We start from the raw sequence: 21,048 nt of genomic DNA on the forward strand, positions 1-21,048 counted from the left end.
AAAATGGTGTATTTATGGCTTTTTCCCCTTTCTGAGACCACTAAAAAAAGATTGGGGGGCGGGTGGGAATGTATTACGTGACATTACTATTTAAGTGCTTACATTTCAAGAATAAATAAATTCTTTTACTGAACAAAAGACATACCATTTTCTCACTTGTGGTTATTTCCTATGTCTGGCTAGAAGGCTTAAATCGCTTCTCTACCTATCAAGAGGGCTAAAGTTCGAAACCCGACTTGAGCAGAGTTGTGCTTACTGAGCGCCTAAAGGCAGCATGGAGAAGCTAATCCCAGAAACAACTTCCCCGCTGGTTCGTACAAGAGATTGGACCAAAGCGCACTCAGCATGCTGTAGCCATGAACATTGGGCTGTATAAAAGCTATTCTAAGGGAAACATTTCCAGCGAACCAGAGCATAGAATTGGATAAATGTACGGAGGTAGAGGGGCCTTTGGTACTTTGAAGACAATGAATTTCTGAGAATGTTGTAATAAGCTCGGACGCTCCCCAGACCTATAGCTGGCTTTTGGTGTCCTGAACGTACATTTGTTTGGTCGTCACTAGTCACAAGTAAAAGTTTATTTTTCAAACCGTTGTATTCGTAGACTGTCATTGAAGTAGACCACAATTGAGTCAGTATTAAGATAAAATTAAAAAAAATTTTTATAGTTGTCATTACTTACTTAGTGTAGCACCGTGTTTACTGATTGTTCAATGAAATAGTGTGTCAGACACATTTGGGCAACTCTAGTTGTGCTTTCACTCATTATTATTAAGTACCAGGTGACCGAGCCTCGATCGATGAATAATTTGTTAAGGAAGGATATATACCCGAAGTCATTTTGGGAATATTTTTGTAATTACGAAACGTCCTCCTACAGTTTAGAGTTTAGACAACCACAACTCACGTCATGTCGTTTTACAATGCATCTTTTGCGTAAAACTATTGGGTTATTATTTGCTTGAAAGAAAGTCTTTGCAGTGTAACTTCTAAAATGGTTACGTTCTGAGATTTAATAGTGCAATTAGTATATTCATTATGGCTTTAGTTCGAAGCATCAATTGATGCAAAATCTCTACGTTCTAGGGTAAAACGTTCACCTTGTAACAAAGTAAAATATCGTTTTTTTTTCCTAAGAGACTGAAAAACATCGCGTTAGTATCCCGTAAGAAGCGTTATTGTGGGGCATCTCTGTTACGCCGACCACCTTTCAGATCACTAAAAAAAAAAGTGCCCTGCCCAGCGTGACTGTCGGACTATAACAAGTTCATACCCATAGACATAAATAAATATAGACTGGAAGTAGGAAGTTATTTTTATTTGGTGGAAGTCAAATATGTTTTATGTACTATATCTATGTGAAAAAAAAATGGCGGCAATTGAGCTATAAATTCTAGGACTAACATTTCAGCCAATATATAATTATGATCTTTAGTTTTGAAAAGTACAAAACTGCCATATTCCCAATATTTTGCCTTTGTTTCATAATCATAGACATAGGCAAATATATACAGGTTTGTGATGTGGATCTATGTTTGTTGACATGGCTTCTTTATTAATGTATGGCGGTCTAAATCTAGTATTTAAAACTATTTATAATTATTTTAATTATGTAAATTTAATAGTAAAAAAAACATGGCATATATAAAATCTAGAATTCTAGGGGTGTATAGGTTATGGCTGAAAAAACAAACAAACTATAAATACTTTTAATTTTACACTGCTCATAACTGCTGTATAACTCATACAAACTTATCTTTCCCCAAATGTTTCCCAGAATAATTTTCACTTTATCGTCCAGTCTCTATATATATATATGTCTATGTCATAGACATAAATAAATATAGACTGGAAAAAGGAAGTAACTTCATGTAACTTGAAAACATGTACATCTATTGTATTCGGATTTCCGAAATATGAAAAGTTGCATGATCTTCATTCTTAGAGATTAAAGAAAACTGCACTGCCTCCTTATTTTCAATATATATATATAGGTGTGTATAGATATGAATACTTAACTTTTATACTGCTCATAAATGCTGTATAATAAAGTACACAAAATTGCAATTCACAAATTTTCGTTTCATAAAACTTTAATTGGCCAGACTATATTTATTTATGTCTATGGTCTATGTTCATACCATTTCGCAAGAATATCGCTGTTTGTAGTGCGGTGCGGTCTTGCCACCGTTTGTCCATGATGGTGTGCAAATATCTTTGGTGAAGGCGTTCAAGAAGTCTTAGTTGCTTTCTATAAAGTACTCATGTCTCAGATCCACAAGGAGGGGTTGAGAGAACCACTACTTGGTAGACACTGATTTTTGTAGACAGGCGGAGTGATTTATTTTGCCACACTCTCGCTTGGAGGCTTCCAAAAGCACCACTATTCCTGATCACATATCAACCTCCCTTTAAAGCAATGCGTCATTTGATACTGTGCTTCACAGATATGTAAAGTTATCTACCACGTTAAGGGATGTCTATGCGCGGTGATCTTTAGGCTGAGTAGCCTTTATTGGGTGACTTCTGGAACATGACTTCCCCGAACTTTCATAAGCCCCGCCCTAATTCTAGGTGTAAATTATTAAATTAAACCATTATAACTTATAATAGGGTTCCCGTGGTCTCCTTGTTTTCAAGGAGATCCTGGAAATTTCCTGAAACTCATAAAAATGTCCTTAAAATAGACAAAATTGTCATTTTGGGGTGTCAATCAATATGGCAAACGCCAATCCTACACGCGATAAAAAGACGGCATTGTCATTTTTCATTTAATTAAAAATGTAATGCAAAGACAAATTTATTTTCTAATACAAAATCTTAATTTTCACTTATTATCCTTATCCCTACCCTGATTGGGCCGCGCGCAATCCATTTCACATAGGACCCCGCAACTGTTAGGGCCGGCCCTGGTTATCTTGTTCAGTGTGTGCAAGTAAGGCATAGACAAGCTGTGCTATGACCATTTCCTATGTTTTTGGTATGGGACAGTAGACTTCGGAACACATTGCAATAATTCACCAGCAAAATAGTAACAAAGTAAAAGCTACCCACGGGTCTACGCAATTAAAGTGTAAACAATTTATAAAGCCTTTAAAAGACAATAACTTATCACACATCAAGAAATTTAATGTCATTATTTTTCTTCCATAGTTACATAATAAATCAATCTAAAATTAGATGGTGCGCAAATGTTTAATTAGGCCAATTGATTCATTAAAACTTGTTCTTGTTTGCGAAGAAATGTCTTAGCGTAGTGCTGTGAGCATAGTGACGTAAGCGGTGTCAAGTTTTTTTCCCTTTGACGTCATGGAAAAAACTTCATTCATAAAACTTTCTAGCCAAAATTAATTTTTCAATAATGAGACATTTTCAAACCGTTATAACTGTCGAGTTTTCCCGATGTGGCCAATGAGTTGAGAATTTTTTCTCATTAATATTCACATACCTTGAAATTTTAAAGAAAATCGTTAGAGCCGTTTTCGAAATAAAATTTATATATATATATAAATATATATGTATACATACATACATACATAGAAGAATTGCTCGCTAAAGAGTGTAGGATTTGAAGATCACATCACAGAGCGTGTTTAGAATATCAAAAGTCATTTCCTCCTTCCTTTTCAATCAATAAATAATTGAAGTACATTTTTTAAGACAACTTTACCTAATTCAGAGGGCAACAACAAAACGTTCAGATACGATATTCATTTTGAAAAGTAAGATGAAGAACTTTCTCGCTTTAAATAGCGTGAGATGTACTCACGTCCATTGAATCCCTCCAACGCTGGCGTCCAGCTCCATTTGCTCAGGCACTGTGTTCAAGTGTCCAGTCCTGGCATTGCGTGCAGCTGAGTTCACTTCCAAACGACAACGAGAGTATCATCATGTCACATTTGCTTGCATTTATTGCTGAACTTATTTCTGGCTTTAATGACAGGTGTCGTGTGATGATCTCATCTGGCAGACCCCACGCGACCCGCTTGCTTCCTGTGGCACATTAGAGAGAAAGTTAGACTTAGTTTGTCCTAACCGAACAGGAATGACGCGATTGAATATATGTGTCGGAGTTTCTAACTACATTCTTTTTTAAACCAATGCTTTTGTAGTCCTTCTAAGTATGCTCAGCATACTCATAGAACAAATGTCATGTATTGTTATGAGCGAAATATTTTCATAGTTGTACTCGGCTCTATTAAAAATAGTAGTAGCACTCTGTCTAGAAAGAACAGACTAACTTATTCGTTATCTCTTGTAAAAAAAATGATGGTAGCACTCTGTCTAGAACAGAATAGACTAACCTATTTGTTATCTCTTTTTAAAAAATGGTAGCAGCATAATATCTAGAACAGAATAGACTAACCTATTTGTTATCTCTTTTTAAAAAATGGTAGCAGCATAATATCTAGAACAGAATAGACTAACCTATTTGTTATCTCTTTTTAAAAAATGGTAGCAGCATAATATCTAGAACAGAATAGACTAACCTATTTGTTATCTCTTTTTAAAAAATGCTAGTAGCATTCTGTCTAGAAGGTGCGACCTGTTGAACTGAAATGACCGTTCTCTTTCACTTTTCAGGAATGAAACCTACGCATTGCAAGACTTCACTTCACACTCTATCTTTGAGGGGACAAGCCATGACTTATTTGGCCCTCTGACTCAGCTCGCACTACGACTGAACGAATTGACAACCACTGGACAACTTGATAGTGCAATTCGAGCGAATATTTTAAGCAGCCTTGGCGATGTACCGATACGTAATGAGGTGAGTGCTTCACATTCCATTGACTCACCACTACTAGTAGCTTGGTTAGGAAAAGTAACTCTGAATTTAGCTATCATTAATAAAAAACCATCTAAAATTCTTTAAAAGAGGATTTTGAATTTTTTTAAATGGCGTAAATAATGCATTTATGATTTTAAAAAAAATTAGTTATAATAAGGGCCCTTCAAAGAAGCTTGCATATCAATAGAAATAGTCTTATTTCACGTATAGCTTAAGATCCATAGACTTTTAGAATTGTTGTTGACAGTCATTGAAAAAGTTTAGTGTGTTGAAGATAATAATCGTACAATTGAAAACACTAAAAAGTAAGGATTAAAAACAAACTGCACAGTACATCTGAACTGAGAAACCAAAGGTCAAAAACTGGACAAAAGTGGTCAGGCCTGAGACACTATGTAACCATTGGGAAGTTAACTAATATAATTACTCATTGATCAACACTGAATGTTGGCCACTAGAGAGAGAAAAGTTCTGCATGAAAAGAAGAAAAAAATGTATAGTATAAAAACAGCGGGGTAAAAAGGTCCGGATCAATCTTCATTAACCATAAGATTAGCTGTGTGAGAGGGAGGTGGTCAAGTGAAAGAACTCTGAAGAATAGACCATTGGAGACTATGATTGGAATCAGAGCAGAAAAAAAACTCATCTTGGCTCGTTGAGAAAAAGGGTGGGGTGGTGGAGCAGAGTGTAAGCAAATTTGTGTTTCCTTCCTTGAGAGGCTCCCCTGACTAGGAAAGGGAGGTGAGCGCTGGGTGATTCATTACTCGCCTTCACAGTCTGGGCTAATGCAACACCAACAGTTGGCTCAATTTATACCTGATCTGGGACAGCCAGAGACAAAGGGGGGGGGGGGGGGGACGGGCCCGTTCATTGTTATTATGAAGTGGTAACAAAATGAAAGCCTGGAATGATTTAAAAAACATTATTTTTGTGTAATTCTTTCATTTAAGATACGTGCTGACGTATATTTAGGCACCAATATTATACATATTGTAATCTTGGACGTAGTGAGACACTTCGTAATGCAACATTATCGCTGCCAATTGGTCATGTAGACTTGACAATGTACTGAACGTGATAACCAATAGATTAAAGTACATTGAGTAGCAATAGTTCACGTCATCTTTTAGGTTTTTTTCATTCTAAAATGGCTTGTTCTAAAACTTGTATTCAACTAATATTTTTTGTAAATACTAACACAGTCATACATGTACACATTCACCAACTATTGTGTCTTCCTGAACGTGAACAGGAAATAAACTGATATTGGCGAAAATGTCATTTCTAGTTGGCAGCACGCACTCCCAACCTGCTGTTGTAGGGTTCCACGACAATTCGTTCACTGACATTTCGTTCACCGACAAATCGTTCACGACTTTTCGTTCACGCGACTATTCGTTCACCAGACATTTCGTTCACCAGACAATTCGTTCACGCGACATATCGCTCACGGACTATTCGCTCACAGACAACTTGTTCACCGACAACTTGTTCACCGACAGTTGGTTCACGACAAATCGTTCACGCGACAAATCGTTCACGCGACTATTCGTTCACGGCACGGACAAATTGTTCACAGACAAATCGTTCACTGGATAGTAACATATTGTTTATATTATATATTCTCGTCGCGTGTTTAATTTATTTACATTAAAACTTTTGTAGCTATTATTTCCAAATGCAAAAAATTTCTAGAGATCAGGTCAAATCCGAGTTTATTTAATTTCGTTGTTGTGGTTGTTAATATTTTGTTGATGAGGACAGAATGTGGTAAAAATTATACTTAAAATAAAAAAAAATATAAAAAAAAGAGATCTTACAAGCAAGCTGAAAAATGTAAACGGGCCCTCACTTGACTATAGGTAACATTTTTACTTTCACCTTTAATATACCTTTACACCCCCTTCTTTTTTTCATCTACCGGGAATCTACCCATTCATCTGGATACTCTAGTTAACACCTAGTTAAGTGCTAGACAGACTGGCTCCTCTGGAAATAAAACTTTATTGGACATTGCCTATACACATGTCCAATCTGTTAACATTGAAAATATCTACTAGACACTAGTATAGTACTTTCCATCAAGTTTAAAAGAAGTTTTATTTTATTTTTTATTTTAGTTAACTTGTTTCTATATGTGACTACCCATTGGTAGACTAATTTGATTGCTTTGACTTCAATAACAAATTTATTGAAACATTTTTATTTTGTTGTTTTGCAATAAATTATAATTTTTTGATAGGGAACCAAAATATTTCCTAGTGTTCTATATGTAATTAGTTTTTTTTTCTTAGATGTCTTAATTGATAAGTATTAACCTTAGATCTGTATCTAGTATGTGACGTTCAGAGTTAAACAGTGAAACCATATATTGTACCAAATCTAGTACCATTGTTAAAAATCTAAATTATCTCTCGTAAAAACACTGAAAGGATTGTGGAAAAAATACTAGTGTGTCTGAGCTAGCCAGGAAAACCAGTGACTTGGCAGAATGCATGACGCGTAGGACGTAATCATCTTCTTTTTTGAAGAAACGTCTGTATTATATAAGATAAGATTTGTTTTTGTTAATAAGATATCAATAAAATGGGTATGTTAATTAAACATCTGGACCGCTATTAAGAAGATAAGCAAATATGGGTAGGTCGAACAAGACCACATAATGGACATGAGTGTAAAAGAAGGCCTACATGTTGAAAGTAAAAATGTTACCTATAGTAAAGTGAGGGCCCATTTAAATGTTTCAGCTTGCTTGTAAGATCTCTTTTTTCTTTTAAGTATAATTTTTTATTACATACTGTCCTCGTTAACAAAATATTAACAACAAACAAACAAAAATTTACAAAGAATTTCGGATCAGGCCCGATCTCTAGCAATTTTTTTGTTTTTGGAAATATTCAGTGAACGATTTGTCTGTGAACAATTTGTCTGTGAACGAATTGTTCGTGAACGATTAGTCGCGTGAACGATTTGTCGTGAACCAACTGTCGGTGAACAAGTTGTCGGTGAACAAGTTGTCTGTGAGCGAATAGTCCGTGAGCGAATAGTCGCGTGAACGAATAGTCTGGTGAACGAAATGTCTGGTGAACGAATAGTCGCGTGAACGAAAAGTCGTGAACGATTTGTCGGTGAACGAAATGTCAGTGAACGAATTGTCGTGTCCCCCTGTTGTAGAGGTTAAGCCAAAAAGTTTGATTTCAACAGAACGCCTCTCCCGCTCGCCTCTCAAAAAAATCGAATTTTTTTTCCCTGAAGAAACTGTTTTATTTATGCTTAGGAAGCGTGATAGGCTGCTATCCAGACGGAGCAATACCATAAAAAATTCATGGATTTGAGAGAACAGCAGTTGTGTTCAGAAGAGATGATTATTTTTTGTTAAACCCATCCGTATTTTCTCCTGACAAATGTATTTCCTCAATTATTGTCTAAACGTTTTGATAGCTCTTTGAAAACATATACGACTAGTCAATTGGTCTGAGTGTAAACTGCTTTGGATATTTTTAACTGTGTCATAAAAAGATATAAAAAAAAAAACGGTCACACTTTTGTTTCTCGATGTAGTGACTAGTTAGTAGACTAACTTGATGTGGTTTGGGTGATTTAATTGTGACAGATGGTGATTGGGAAATAGGCTGCCGCTGATGAGATGAGAGCTTCGTGTCCCGTGCTGCCGGAAATTGCACTATTGATTCCTGCAGACATATGATTAGGTTTGGTTTGAACAGGCTCTCCATTTGGGCTTGGTGCCTTCACGGTTTACTTTTGGCGACAGCATACTTTTTTTTCATTCACTTATTATAAAATTTCTTTCCTTCAATGTTGCATACATTTCATTTGTGCTTGTGCGCGCTTTTCTCTAAAAAAAAATTGTGGAAAGATAACCTAGAAGTACTGGCTACCTAATACCCTCGTATTTAAAAATTATAATTATACTAATATATACTGTTGATTGGACCGTGAACTTTCTCAAAACAGTCCACATTTTTGCTTATATTTTTCGCTCATATTTTATTTTACCTTCTTACAAATGTTGAGTCCTATAGCTATTAGATATTGGAATTTCTCGATATTTTATGTCGAAATGTTTTCAATTTGAATTCTTAAACCACAGTAATTTCTCTATCATGTGTAGCCCCACTAAGTATAGTGTTGAACTCTGATAATCGCTTAAGTGAGGTTTAATTGAATAACTAACGTTTGTAACAAAATCAAGAAATTCAACACCAGGAATAACAATCAAGAAATATCAGAAAATTGACTTTTTTTTTTTATTTTTGATATAGATCTGATGAAAATCGATTTGCATTGTAGTTTGTGAATCAAGTTGTTTGTTTCAACAAGGACCGCATGTCTGAGTGGTTTAGGAATTGAATCCACCAAATCCATTCATTTGTGTTGTGCACATCAGTGCATGACATACAGTAATAACTTGATTTACTACATTAAAAGCGCTTAGAAGCAACTGTGGAACTAGAACCGTGAGCGCGGGACTTAGATATATATCATACTTATATCGAACTTTCGATATATTGAACTGGTGTGGGCTGTTTTAAAAAGTATGTTTTATCGATTGAGGTTTTGTTTATGCAAACTGTTGCTGTTTTAGACAGATATGTTGTTGTTCTATGATAAAGAGAGAGAGAGAGGGGGATAGGGCATTGCCTTCGGCGTGATATTTAAGTAGGATTAATATTCACTTGATTTCTAGAGAGGAGATGGTTGCTCCAAATATCAGCTATGTAATTGAAACCGCTCTGGTCGAGTCTCTAGGCGATTGTGTGTTTGCTGACTCAGCTCCACCCTCGGCCATCTTTTATTATCTGTCATCGTGCACCATGAACAGCTTGTTGCTGCTAGAGCTGAGTGACAGAACCAAAGATTCAGCTACTAAGTGTTCTATTTTAAGACATAATTATGACATTAGTATATTTTTAACCAGCCTAGAAATTCATTTAAATAATGTTTTTAAAAAAAAGTTTCAGAAAAGAAAGTTTATCGTGAAAAAAAAAAGTAGTTGGAGGAAAGGTTTTGACATTTTGTTGTGGTCAAATTGTTTTTCAGTTGGACATTGATATATGCACGGGCTAATGATTGATACTCTTTTTTTGGTCAGTTTCTCCTTGAAAATCAGTGGGTTTTTTTAAACTAAAGTCTAAGGTCGATTTGGCATTCTGTGTTGTTTTCCCCTTGGTTTTATTTCACAGTTGCCTTTTTTATTCGCTCCTTTTCCTCTTATAAAACCAAAAATATTTCATAAGTTGGAATTGTCTAACAGAGAGAACATTTGACATACGCAAACCTAAAAAAAAACTTTTTGAAAGAGAAATTATCAACGATATTATTCTGGTATTCATTTTTTTTGTCTATTCAATATGATACTTCATTAGGTCAATGTCGACAAATGCATACAACTAACTTCCTTACATGATGCAAACATTTTTACTCTTAGAATACCTACTGGATGAACACTTCTCCTACAGACCCAGTGGCGCAGAAGGGCACATTTTCTTTAGGAGCGGGTCAAAAACTTAAAGGAAATATTTTGTTTTTTAATTGGAGATTTTCACGATAAACAATGTGAAGAACGCTCAATTGATCTTGAATGTTGCCTACTACATACAAACAAAAGAGCTGAGATTCAAATTGCTTTTGTAGGCATCAGTCTAGCATTGAGCATTCTCAGATCCGGGTGTTACCCATATAGTTTTTGAATTACTATTAAGTTGCACCACTACCATAGAATTAAAGTCTAATTGTTCCTTCATAGGAAATTATTTTGTTCTACAGCGAAGGGATTAAAAACATTTGGAATCTGCAACGCTAAATAGTTTCAATTAAAAAATGATATTCCTTTAAAATACACAACTCACTTTAGTTTGTAGGCCAGATACTTGCTAGGGATAGTGTTTCCGCCATTCATGTCAATCTCCAATAAAAGACAAATACAGAAATTTAGTATTGGATTTATAACATCGAAATGAAACTAAGGATGAAACTAAGATTTTTTAAAAAATAATTTGGTTCAAATCGGGACGTAGTCATTGCTCACTGATACATAAAGATACAAAGTTTTCACAAATTCTCTAAGCATGAGATACTGAATTTGGAAAACTAAATTCAATCATTGTGGAACATTTAGAAATAAATGGTTAAGATGTTTCTAGATCGAAGTTTAATTAATTCAAGTTGCATGCCTAGTTGAACTACTTCACAATCTACGAAAAAAGGCATGCTGAAAAAAGCTTAATCTTCTTCATTAACTTTGAAGTCTTCAAATTTCCTATCAAATTTGCCATGAAATCGCCTCAAGTTATTTTTATAATTCCTAAACTTGTCTTCCTTCTCAGTGTCATGAATAAAAGTCATTTTCAGCTAACTTATTGGCAAGCAGAAGTTGTTGTTTGAAACATTCAAGATATCATCAAGAAATTGATTTTTCCCCTTAATGTGTTCATGTGACAAAGAAGATCTGTGATAAATGCAAGACGTCCCGTATTCAGATTTCATGGAGTTAAGGCACTCTTGAATTGGTCTGTGAGTAAACCACAGGAGCAAATAATTTTTACATGCTTTACAATTTGGATTGGTTTGATATTTAGACATTAAAAACTCGAAAACTTTTTTTATGTGAAATTTTTATTTCTTATTTATGTTACAAAACATGTGGCGGGCCGGATTTGTGCCGTGGACCGTAGTATGCCCATCACTGGCCTAGAATCCCATCTGACCAATGCCAGAAAGTGAACATAAATTATCTGAATGAAAAAACAACAGCACGGAAAAATAGAAAATATATATGGCCTGAAGTTCTGACTGTGCCGTTATGTAACACTGCTGCCAAGTCGTATTGGACAGTAGTACACCTAAAACTCCCACCCGCCCAGAGTGTAGCCCGTGGTAACGTCGTACCCTTTGAAAACTTGTACTTCTACACTTGAACATAGAGTGTATACAGTACTTTACATGAGTACATGCCGCCTCACTTGCGTGGTACACATTGTTTCTTCATACCTACACTTTTTAAAAATATTATTTCCAGTAGAAAACTTAAAAGCCTAACACGAGATGTTAGCATGAATACAATGAATGGATCCTTTCATCTTAGTTTATCTAAACAGCTGCAAGACAGCCTAACATTTTTACTTTGATATTCAACTTCTTCAAAGACATTTGGTACACATACAAAATCTTTTAATAACAGGTTCTTTAGATAGAAACAATAATTATGGACTCAACTCATCCTTAGATAAATAATAGAAGGATGCGTGTACTTGCAGGGTTGGATGGGTAGGATGCGTCATTTATCGATTAGGTTTAGGGGCAAACCGAGGTGCAGTCATACCAACAAACTCACATCGACATAAGAGAAAACAAAAATCCTGTCCCAGTGGCCATGCGAAATGTGAAACAATATTTCTCAAAGTAGGTGAAATAAAAGTGAAGAGAAGGTTGTAAGTGGAAGTAATTCAAACAGCGATTTATCCCACGACTAAATGGAATGCTTTTATTTGAATGAAAAGTTTTCCTTTCCGAGGCTGTAACTTCAATGCAATGTAGCCATAGGAACATGTTTGATTAAAGACATGAGGCTGAGAGGAAGTCTGTATAGTTTTATTAAGACCAACAAGTGTAGAAACGTTTAGCTTTTGATAGTGCCAAAGTCAAGTTTCTAAAGAGAACATGTTGCCCAAGGAATTAATATTGGCTGAGATACTTATCCAGTGGGCACACTAATCTCACTCACTTTGAATGGAATTGCAAGTGTTATGTAATTAGCATGGTCAAAATAAGAAAAAATCCTCATATTTTGAGAGCTCTAGATGAACTTCTTACTATAACCCAGTTTTATATCAGTGAACACGCGGGGGCCCTTGCTAGTCAATGCAACATTCACGATTAACAGCGCTGTGCCTCATTGTTCGCCTTTTCTTTGGAAGTAGCTTTTAGTTGACTATTTGTATTATTATAGATACGGCGTCTTTGGACTATTTAATACTAAAAAGTGAAAGTTTTCACACCATTATTGAAGGAAATAATATGAACTCAAAACCAAATGGTTGAATATTTGTGTTAGAAGTTTATTCCTAAAAATATAGGAATGAAAATCAATGCAGTGGGTGAAATTTGAAGCTAAGTCCACAACACTTTCACTTCCCAAGTCACAGATCTCTCTCTCTCTCTCTCTCTCTCTCACTTCATGGGACAGAAATCTATAGTCCCCAGTTCACAATAATATATATATACACACACACGCTCTCCTCCTCCTTTTTCTTTTCCTCCCGCTACGTTTTCCTTAATATTAGTGACTGTCACCTTGAGTAGACGTGACCGTACGTAAGTTAGAAGTCCACCTCCCCACACCTTACATGCTTGCATTAGATTAGTTGGCAATAAATCTGTTCTTCCCCTATGATTTACCCCTGGTCTGACACAATTACTGGTATTAGAACTCGTTGTGGACTGTAAATAGTGGAGATTATGGCTGGTAAGTAGGACACTTTTGTTTTTAGACCATGGCTTGCGTACCCCATCCATTCATCGCAACAGTTTTGTACTGAGTACTAGGTCTTTGGAATGACCAAGTATGGAACCTGTGTGGTGGGTACTAGAAGTTGTACTTTTCTTTAGGTCGGGTTTTCATTTCCTGCGTCCAGTTTAAAACAGACCATTGACGCTTGAAGCACTGGCTTGGCTTGGATTCAAGAAACCAGACAAAGTTAGAACATCTAAATAAAGTGATTTTTTTGTTCAACAACGATCATTGTTTCCAATCGATGCCAGTATAAGCTCCACTATTCTGTTCTTGTGTTGACATCACTAAGTTTCGGGTTTACTTTGATTATTCGACTATGTCTATTTTGCACTCATGGGGAATAGTTTTCTTATTGTTCGGTAAATAATTTTATTTTACATTGTGCAAATAAATAGGCTTGTATATTATTCACTGTCAAATACAAATTTTCGTAATATATATTATAAGGCTTGTCTTCGAGTCCGAAGATTAGTGAGGAATGCAGTATTTCCCAAACCTACATATTTCGCCACACCAAAGGCAAGCATAACCTTTATCCGTATATATATATATATATATTATATAGTGCTTTTTTGTAAAAAAAATAAATAGTTGCCGGTACTCAGTGATGGATTGCCTAACTTTTAACTACTAATAAATTAATAATATAATATAATAAACGTTAAAATAAAAAAAAAGTAATAATTTTACCCCACTTTGAAAAAGGTGCCGGTACGCCGTACTGGTGCGTACCGGCACAAAAAAAAGCACGATATATATATACTGTGTACCCGATTTGTTAAAAAGTTTCATCATTAATAGAGATACAATTAGGTATATTTTGTCTGTTTTTAGAGCCCTCCGGTTTTGTTTTAAACCTACACAACGGTCTCCGCCATGATGTAAGGAGCATGTATACCAAGTTTTATCCAGATTGGTCGAACGGTTTTGATTTTAATTCGGGACATACATACATAATACTACTTTCATTGTGCTTTATATATTCAAACAATCTAGTATATATGTTAGGATTTGATTACTGTTGAAATATTTAAAAAAAATCATGAAAATCCTATGAAAAATGTGTTCTTTAGAAAGTGTTGTCCGCCTTGACATACAGTTGTACGTTGTATCTATCTCATTGTAATCTGATAGTAAGATTTAGAAACACAGTGTCTCATGTCCCGATACTTAGGTATAGTTGGACCTATGTGATTAGAAACAAATAGGTATCTGTATAAGTGTCTGTGACGTCCGCTCTGCCTAGCTGTAGAATAAAACCCAATGAACAATCCATCAGGCTTTAGGATTTACATTTTTGCTATGACAATCAGCGCCTAAGCCTTTGCAGGACCACGGTAGCAGCCGCAATATATGACAGCAATTGGCCACAAGTAACACACACTCAAAAAATAACTTGATACAACTTGGAAGAAGATTTATTGGACCAGTGTGGGCTATATATCCGATCATCCCTTGCAATGGCTATGCTGTAAAGTGTAGGCCTATCTATTTCAACTCTATAAACAAATGTACAGCCTTGTAAGAATTTGATGTTTGTGTGCTACGGTTTGGGAGAAACACTAGTTTGAGCTCTAACGAACAGCCGAGTAAATCATTTGTACTATTGTAATGAATCACTCAATCCAGCTACCTTGTATTGGATCTAGGTCTAAACAATAGACACTCCTACATTGATTGCTATTGGTTGATGTACAATTGTTTAGATCGCATGCATGGTAAAGGTTACTGATGAGTGCATTTGCTTAAGTACTTAAGATTATCATGTTTTTTAGTAGTTATTACATCATGGCCAATGAATGTTTTAAATTTAACACTCATATTGCTTGATCCCAAAACTAAAAGATTTAAATTAAATATTCTTCATCTGTGGGCGGAGTCTAGCTAACCGGTCTTCCCTTTATCATTCCATGTGTTTCTAAGCGCTCCATTTGTTTTCAGGTTGAAGTGATTCAAGCCTTAAGATGCCTGGTTGAAATAACTGCTCAAACGACTCAGGTAAGTCATTGATTGACACATAGCTTATTGCTTACTTCATTACTAGCTGCTTCATAGAAAGACCATCCAACTGTGCTCAATACTATTTGTTTTCAATCATTGGATTTGTTTCTAATTGGGGAAAAAATACGAGTGTTAACAAAGTTCACAATTATTGCACTCTGATTTATAACCAATAAAAAATAATTGATTTGAAGCTAGTGATTAATTATTAACAAATGTGGCATGGCATCAATCTTCATTAAGTTATGATTGGCTCGTGCGTTGTTTTTTTTTAAGCAGGCTTACACGCTCACAAACTACACGTACACACACACACATTCGCGTGCTCGCACGAATTGCCCAAGTAAGAAACAGTGTGATCAATATAGATCTTACACGATCTTTACTAGTTTCGTCTCAAATGTTTTGTACTTTTTGTTTTTACGATTATTAACTTCACTTTTTTTTCTTTGCCTTTCTGTATTTATTTCTGTTTCAAAATTGTCTTCTAGTGTAGACTGACAGTATGAAGCACTGTGTTCCTTACTATTTGATGTAAGACAGTGCTTGATATAATGTAACACTATAAGAACAATAGCTGTTCTTCAAAGAGAGAACAACAGAAATGCGCTCACACGTTCCTGAATAGTTTTAACCGACGTTTTTCTTTCTTCAACCCAATAACTGGTTTTTCTGGTAATGCGACCTTTTCTAGCATCCTATGATTTATTGTTGAAGGTCTGCTCAAACTTGTTTTACGTGTAGTTTCGGTATTTGGTATAAATTTGGAAAGACCTAACCTTATCACAGAGTTGGATAGTACGAAAGTTCATTGTCTTTTGTGGTTAAATCTAGTTGTAGAATGTCAAGCCTCTTTCTAGTTTTCTTTCTATTCATCTATTCATGTGTTCCAACATTGTTTATTTGTAGCCCTGACTATCTGGTTCTTTGTACTTGCATTTGTGCTTGATATTTAGCTGAATGTGTAGCTTCCCTTCTCTGTATGCATCCTCACGCAGGGACTTGTTTGAGGAGACCAAGTTTACCTGACCGCCCGTGCATTCCACCGTTCATTTGGCACCCAGGACACATACCTTGCTGCATTAGCGGCTAGATGATCACTAGAGCAGCCCCACGTTTGGAGGAGGAAGAAGGCGGGGGGGGGGGGGGGGGAATGTCCCCGGCCCCCATGCAACATTAATGCTATTAGACTAGGCTGGTGTGGTGACAGTTCTCCTGGGACTGATACGCCTGCTTTCAGAGAACTAACATAATTAGGATGATTGCACGACCAACAATGTGTGCGTGCTAAATCGGGCGTTCCCGCTGCTCATGGCGCTCAAGTAGCTACGTGAGACTCAGGACGCACAGTAACGAATGGAGGGAAAGGAAAATAAAAGAGAGGGGATGATAGCTTCTTGATGATTAATGATAGAGAAGATTTCAATTACATTAGTTATTCCCTATTGAAATCAACCTGTGGTTCATGCATCTTCAAAACACAAGAACTCAGCGTTCCACTCCCTGGTACAATTGGATTCAAAGTATTGCTTACCAGGCTACACGTATAGCCTCACCGACAATAGGATTTTCTCTCTAGACATAGACAAGATAGATCAGGACAACTTCTCCACCATGATTTTACTTTTGAATAGCTGTGTAACGATTGGAAAAATAGATAACAAAAGGTTTCAGTTGAAATTCAAAATATACATTTTTCTATTCCTGACAGCAGAGCAACTTTTACCAAACAATGTTGGCTTGTGATTTCTTAAACAGGAGCACACAAATTATGGCATATTATCAATTGACATTTTTTTCTTTGCTTCCTAAAACAAAAACAAAACAAAACAAAAATTGAAGCTGTTAATGGATATTTCATGCATATTTAAATGTCATGAAATTGATGTGTCCTTTAAACGTAGCAACTCTCGTTTGTAGCCAAAACATGACCTATTTCTTTGCTCTGGCTAGTCTATCGTCTTAGTATTAGTGTTTTGAACTAGTTCTTCAATCACTTTTGATTGGCATGAAAAACAATCAAGCGCTTATAATAAAGTTTTTCTTTCTTTTGTGTCTCCAAGCTTAAGACTAACGTAATTGATGTCTCTCGAAGATAGACTTGATTTTTGTGGAGGGAAAGGAGAAAGGTTGGGGGGGGGGTTCTAGCGATCCTTAAGAGATCTCTAAATGGGCTCAAGTGGGATCAATTGCAAACTGTGTGGGTGGTCTGCTCTGGATGTTTCCTTCAATACCCTGATCACTTCAGTGTCTTTAGCCACTTGATGTAAATCATGATTCGGTCAAGATTTTTGTGTTGCATTAAAATCAATTAAAATGAAGCCAATAATGACTAGGTAATGAATTAAGCGTGGATGCTCTGCAATAGTCCCCCCCTCCCCCTCAACATTTTCCTCGTGTTCACCTCCCTGGAATTATCTTTATGGACATGACCAAGCTGTGTCAACAAAAGATCTATTGTGGCTGCTGCATGATGGCTTCATTTCATTTGCTGATACCTATAACAATACAAATCTGTGTGGACAAATGTCAAACTGCTTATTATAAAAAAAAGCAATTATTCTGACTGGCTAAGGAGGGGCCTTGGGACTATTTGTGTTTTACAGTCAGACTTTGTTGACTCAATACACAGTGAGTTCAAAGCACTATTACAAGAGTCAGACATTTTCACGAATTTCTGGTGCTAGATTTAGATTTTGTGTGTGCGTATATCTAACTTGTGTCTCTGAATTATTCAATTAAAATCTAAAGATTCTGTTATTGCAAGAATCTATTCCATAGAAACTCAATACACATTCTTTCAATAAAATGTAGCAGTCACATTAGGGAGTTTAAGTTATTCATCTTCGCCAGGCTGTACAGGTGTATTTTAGAACTTACTTTTAGGAGCTTTTCATTTAGTCTGTTGTGAAAGTTAAACACTATTATTTCACCTGACTCAAGACTTAGCCTGCTATGTTGTGTCTTTCTTTCTGTAGATTGCGTTGTTTGTGTTGTGAGCTAGACCTAATGATCGAGTTGTAAAGCAGTTGTCTTGCTATTTAATTCCCAATGAAATGGTAGATCACCTACTGGCTTTAACAGAGCCAAAGAAAGACACAAACAAGAGAACACACTTGTCTATCCAAGACACGGTGTTTTGCTAGGAGAAGAAGAGTAGATTAAATACACTTTGTTGCATTGGACATTTTATAAGTGTATAGATATATTCGAGGGACAAAACTAAAATGTAGCTGTTAACAACTGCTCTTATGATTATTGGTGGGGTTGGGGGGAGGTGCGCAAGGGTGTATAATTTTAAGTGTTCTGCATATTCAACTATGATTCGATAGCCAATTAACTACAAATATTTACATTACGCAGTAATATTGACCTCGTGGTTTTGTTCCACACAAACTTAATTCCAGAATCGCTGTCATAGTGCTCTAAATCTCTGCAACACTAACTTTTTTAATCTTTCGAGAGTTTACCTTTCATTTGTAACAATTTAAATATAGGCCTACATATTATATTCCAATACTTATAGAGCGTTCTTAGCACATTGCCGTGAACATCTATTATAGAGTTGTTTTCATCATTTAAATTGTAATGCGTTAGCATAGTTTTCCCATACACACAATGTATTTGTTTTTGACGTACTGTCTAAGTAGGAAAGAGGTCCACATACATGTGTTCTGGAATAGAAATCGGACTGTATAGAACTTGTTCCCACATACACATTTCTGTGCTAGAAATCTGACTAAATGTATGTGTAGAACTTGATTTGAAAAGAAAACTAAGTCGACTGGGGGAAACAACTTTTTAAAATTAGTCTTCCGAATTGAAATGCTTTTTTAAAACTTAGTTTAGTATAAGTGTTACAGTTTACATTGCATGTTAATCCATCATCTTCTTTAATATTCCACTAGAAGTCTCTTTTTTAAATTAGCTACCAAATCGGGTCGCCCAGACCTCAGTTTTTAATTTCAGTTCAATGATCTTGATCTTCACGTACAATTTTCAATGCAATAAGCATTTTCTTCCTAATATTTGACACAATGCTCTGACATGATCAATATAATTATCGAGTCGCGAACCTTGTCAGCGGAGGAAAAATATGGACAGCGCTTTATTGCATTCCATTTGGCTGCCCTATCATTCACTTATGCCATTAAAAAAGCCGCCTAATAATCCGGCTGACATAGTTGATGGAGGCCTCTTGTACAATCGATTTATCCCTCGAAAGTAAATCACCCTCGTCATGTGAACTGTGAGCCATCGGTGGTCTATCGACATACACAAGGTCCTTGTACAGATGCTGGAAGCGAGATAATAGCTGCACGCACTGATCACCTAGAACGGATGCTCTTCTGTCACCATGCGCGTGTGGAATTGAGTGTGTGTCCATATGGGAATTTTTTGTTCCACGCGAACAAAGATTAAAAAAAAAATGTATTCGGGCCTACTGGAAATGAAAATCTTTATTTATTATTATTATTATTATTCTGTTACAATGTTGTTCACAAGTGAAATAAATACAATGTATAAGGGTGTAAAATAAGGTAAAAGGATTGAGACAACTATTGACTATATCTAGTCTTTTCTTAGATTAACCAAAACGAGAACTTTGACCTAATCTATAAGTCCTGATAATGTACTTAATGGATGTCACGGTCGCTGACCACACATGGTGTAGAAGACAAAAATTGATCTGATCAAGCAATCCAGAGATAGTGTTGATCTGATCAGGCAATCCAGAGATAGTGTTGATCTGATCAGGCAATACAGGGATAGTGATGATCTGATCAGGCAATCCAGAGATAGTGTTGAATTGATCAGGAAATACAGGGATAGTGTTGATCTGATCAGGCAATACAGGGATAGTGTTGATCTGATCAGGCAATCCAGAGATAGTGTTGATCTGATCAGGCAATCCAGACAGGGCCGGTCCTAGCAATTGCGGGGCCCTATGCGAAACGGATTGCGCGGGGCCTATTCTAGGTAGGGATAAGGATAATAAGTAAAAATTAAGATTTTGTATTAAAAATAAATTCGTCTTTGTATTTTATACATTCTTAACTAAGTACAAAATCACGATCAAATTAACTTTACTTTACGAGCCTTGTGTGTATCGAAGTCATACAGTAGATCATCAAAATTCTGTTTCCTACATAGATCACGCTCAATAGCAAGAATTGCCACATTTATCAATCTCTCTTCATGAATTGTTGACCTTAAGTAATTCTTGATTAGTTTAAGACGCGAGAAACTTCTTTCACAAGATGCCACAGCTACAGTTCAAATCTCAGCTGCAAGGAGTAAATTGCAGTGTTCACAATTCTGTTGAAACATTTTATCATGTAGCCATCTTCAGTTTTTCGATGTGTGAAATTTTCCACAGATTTATCATATTGTCTTTTCCTTTGACTTTTGGCTGGAAAGATTGCAACAACATCCATGTTTCCAGCCAACTTCTTTTCGCTGTCACAAGAAGAAACAACAGGAAGAAACTTAAAACGTTCATACACAACCACAAGCTCTTTCATATTAACCCTTATCTGAGAGATACCAATAACATCTGCTCGTTGTGACTTATGTCTGGAGTACAATCCAATATCACTGCATTCTTGATGTCTCGAAGGATAGAATTCACAACAGCATCAGCTACTACAGTAATCTTCTTTCCCAGGTAGCGATCTTGAATTTCTGCATTGGTAACACGCCGAATTTGTTCCCCCATTAC

The 21,048-nt window shown here is 36.0% G+C and overlaps 1 protein-coding gene across 8 annotated transcripts in view; it reads left to right on the forward strand.

Moving 5' to 3' along the window:
- Positions 1-21,048, forward strand: part of LOC106075822 (polycystic kidney disease protein 1-like 1) — a 183,267-nt gene that overhangs the window by 132,132 nt on the left and 30,087 nt on the right. For all 8 annotated transcript variants that reach the window (XM_056006474.1, XM_056006510.1, XM_056006470.1 and 5 more), the window contains 2 exons: positions 4,585-4,771; positions 15,267-15,323. In XM_056006474.1, the coding sequence (XP_055862449.1) occupies positions 4,585-4,771; positions 15,267-15,323 (244 nt within the window). The remainder of the gene's footprint in view (positions 1-4,584; positions 4,772-15,266; positions 15,324-21,048) is intronic.

Source organism: Biomphalaria glabrata, chromosome 1, assembly GCF_947242115.1.
Source record: "Biomphalaria glabrata chromosome 1, xgBioGlab47.1, whole genome shotgun sequence".
NCBI lineage: Eukaryota > Metazoa > Mollusca > Gastropoda > Planorbidae > Biomphalaria > Biomphalaria glabrata.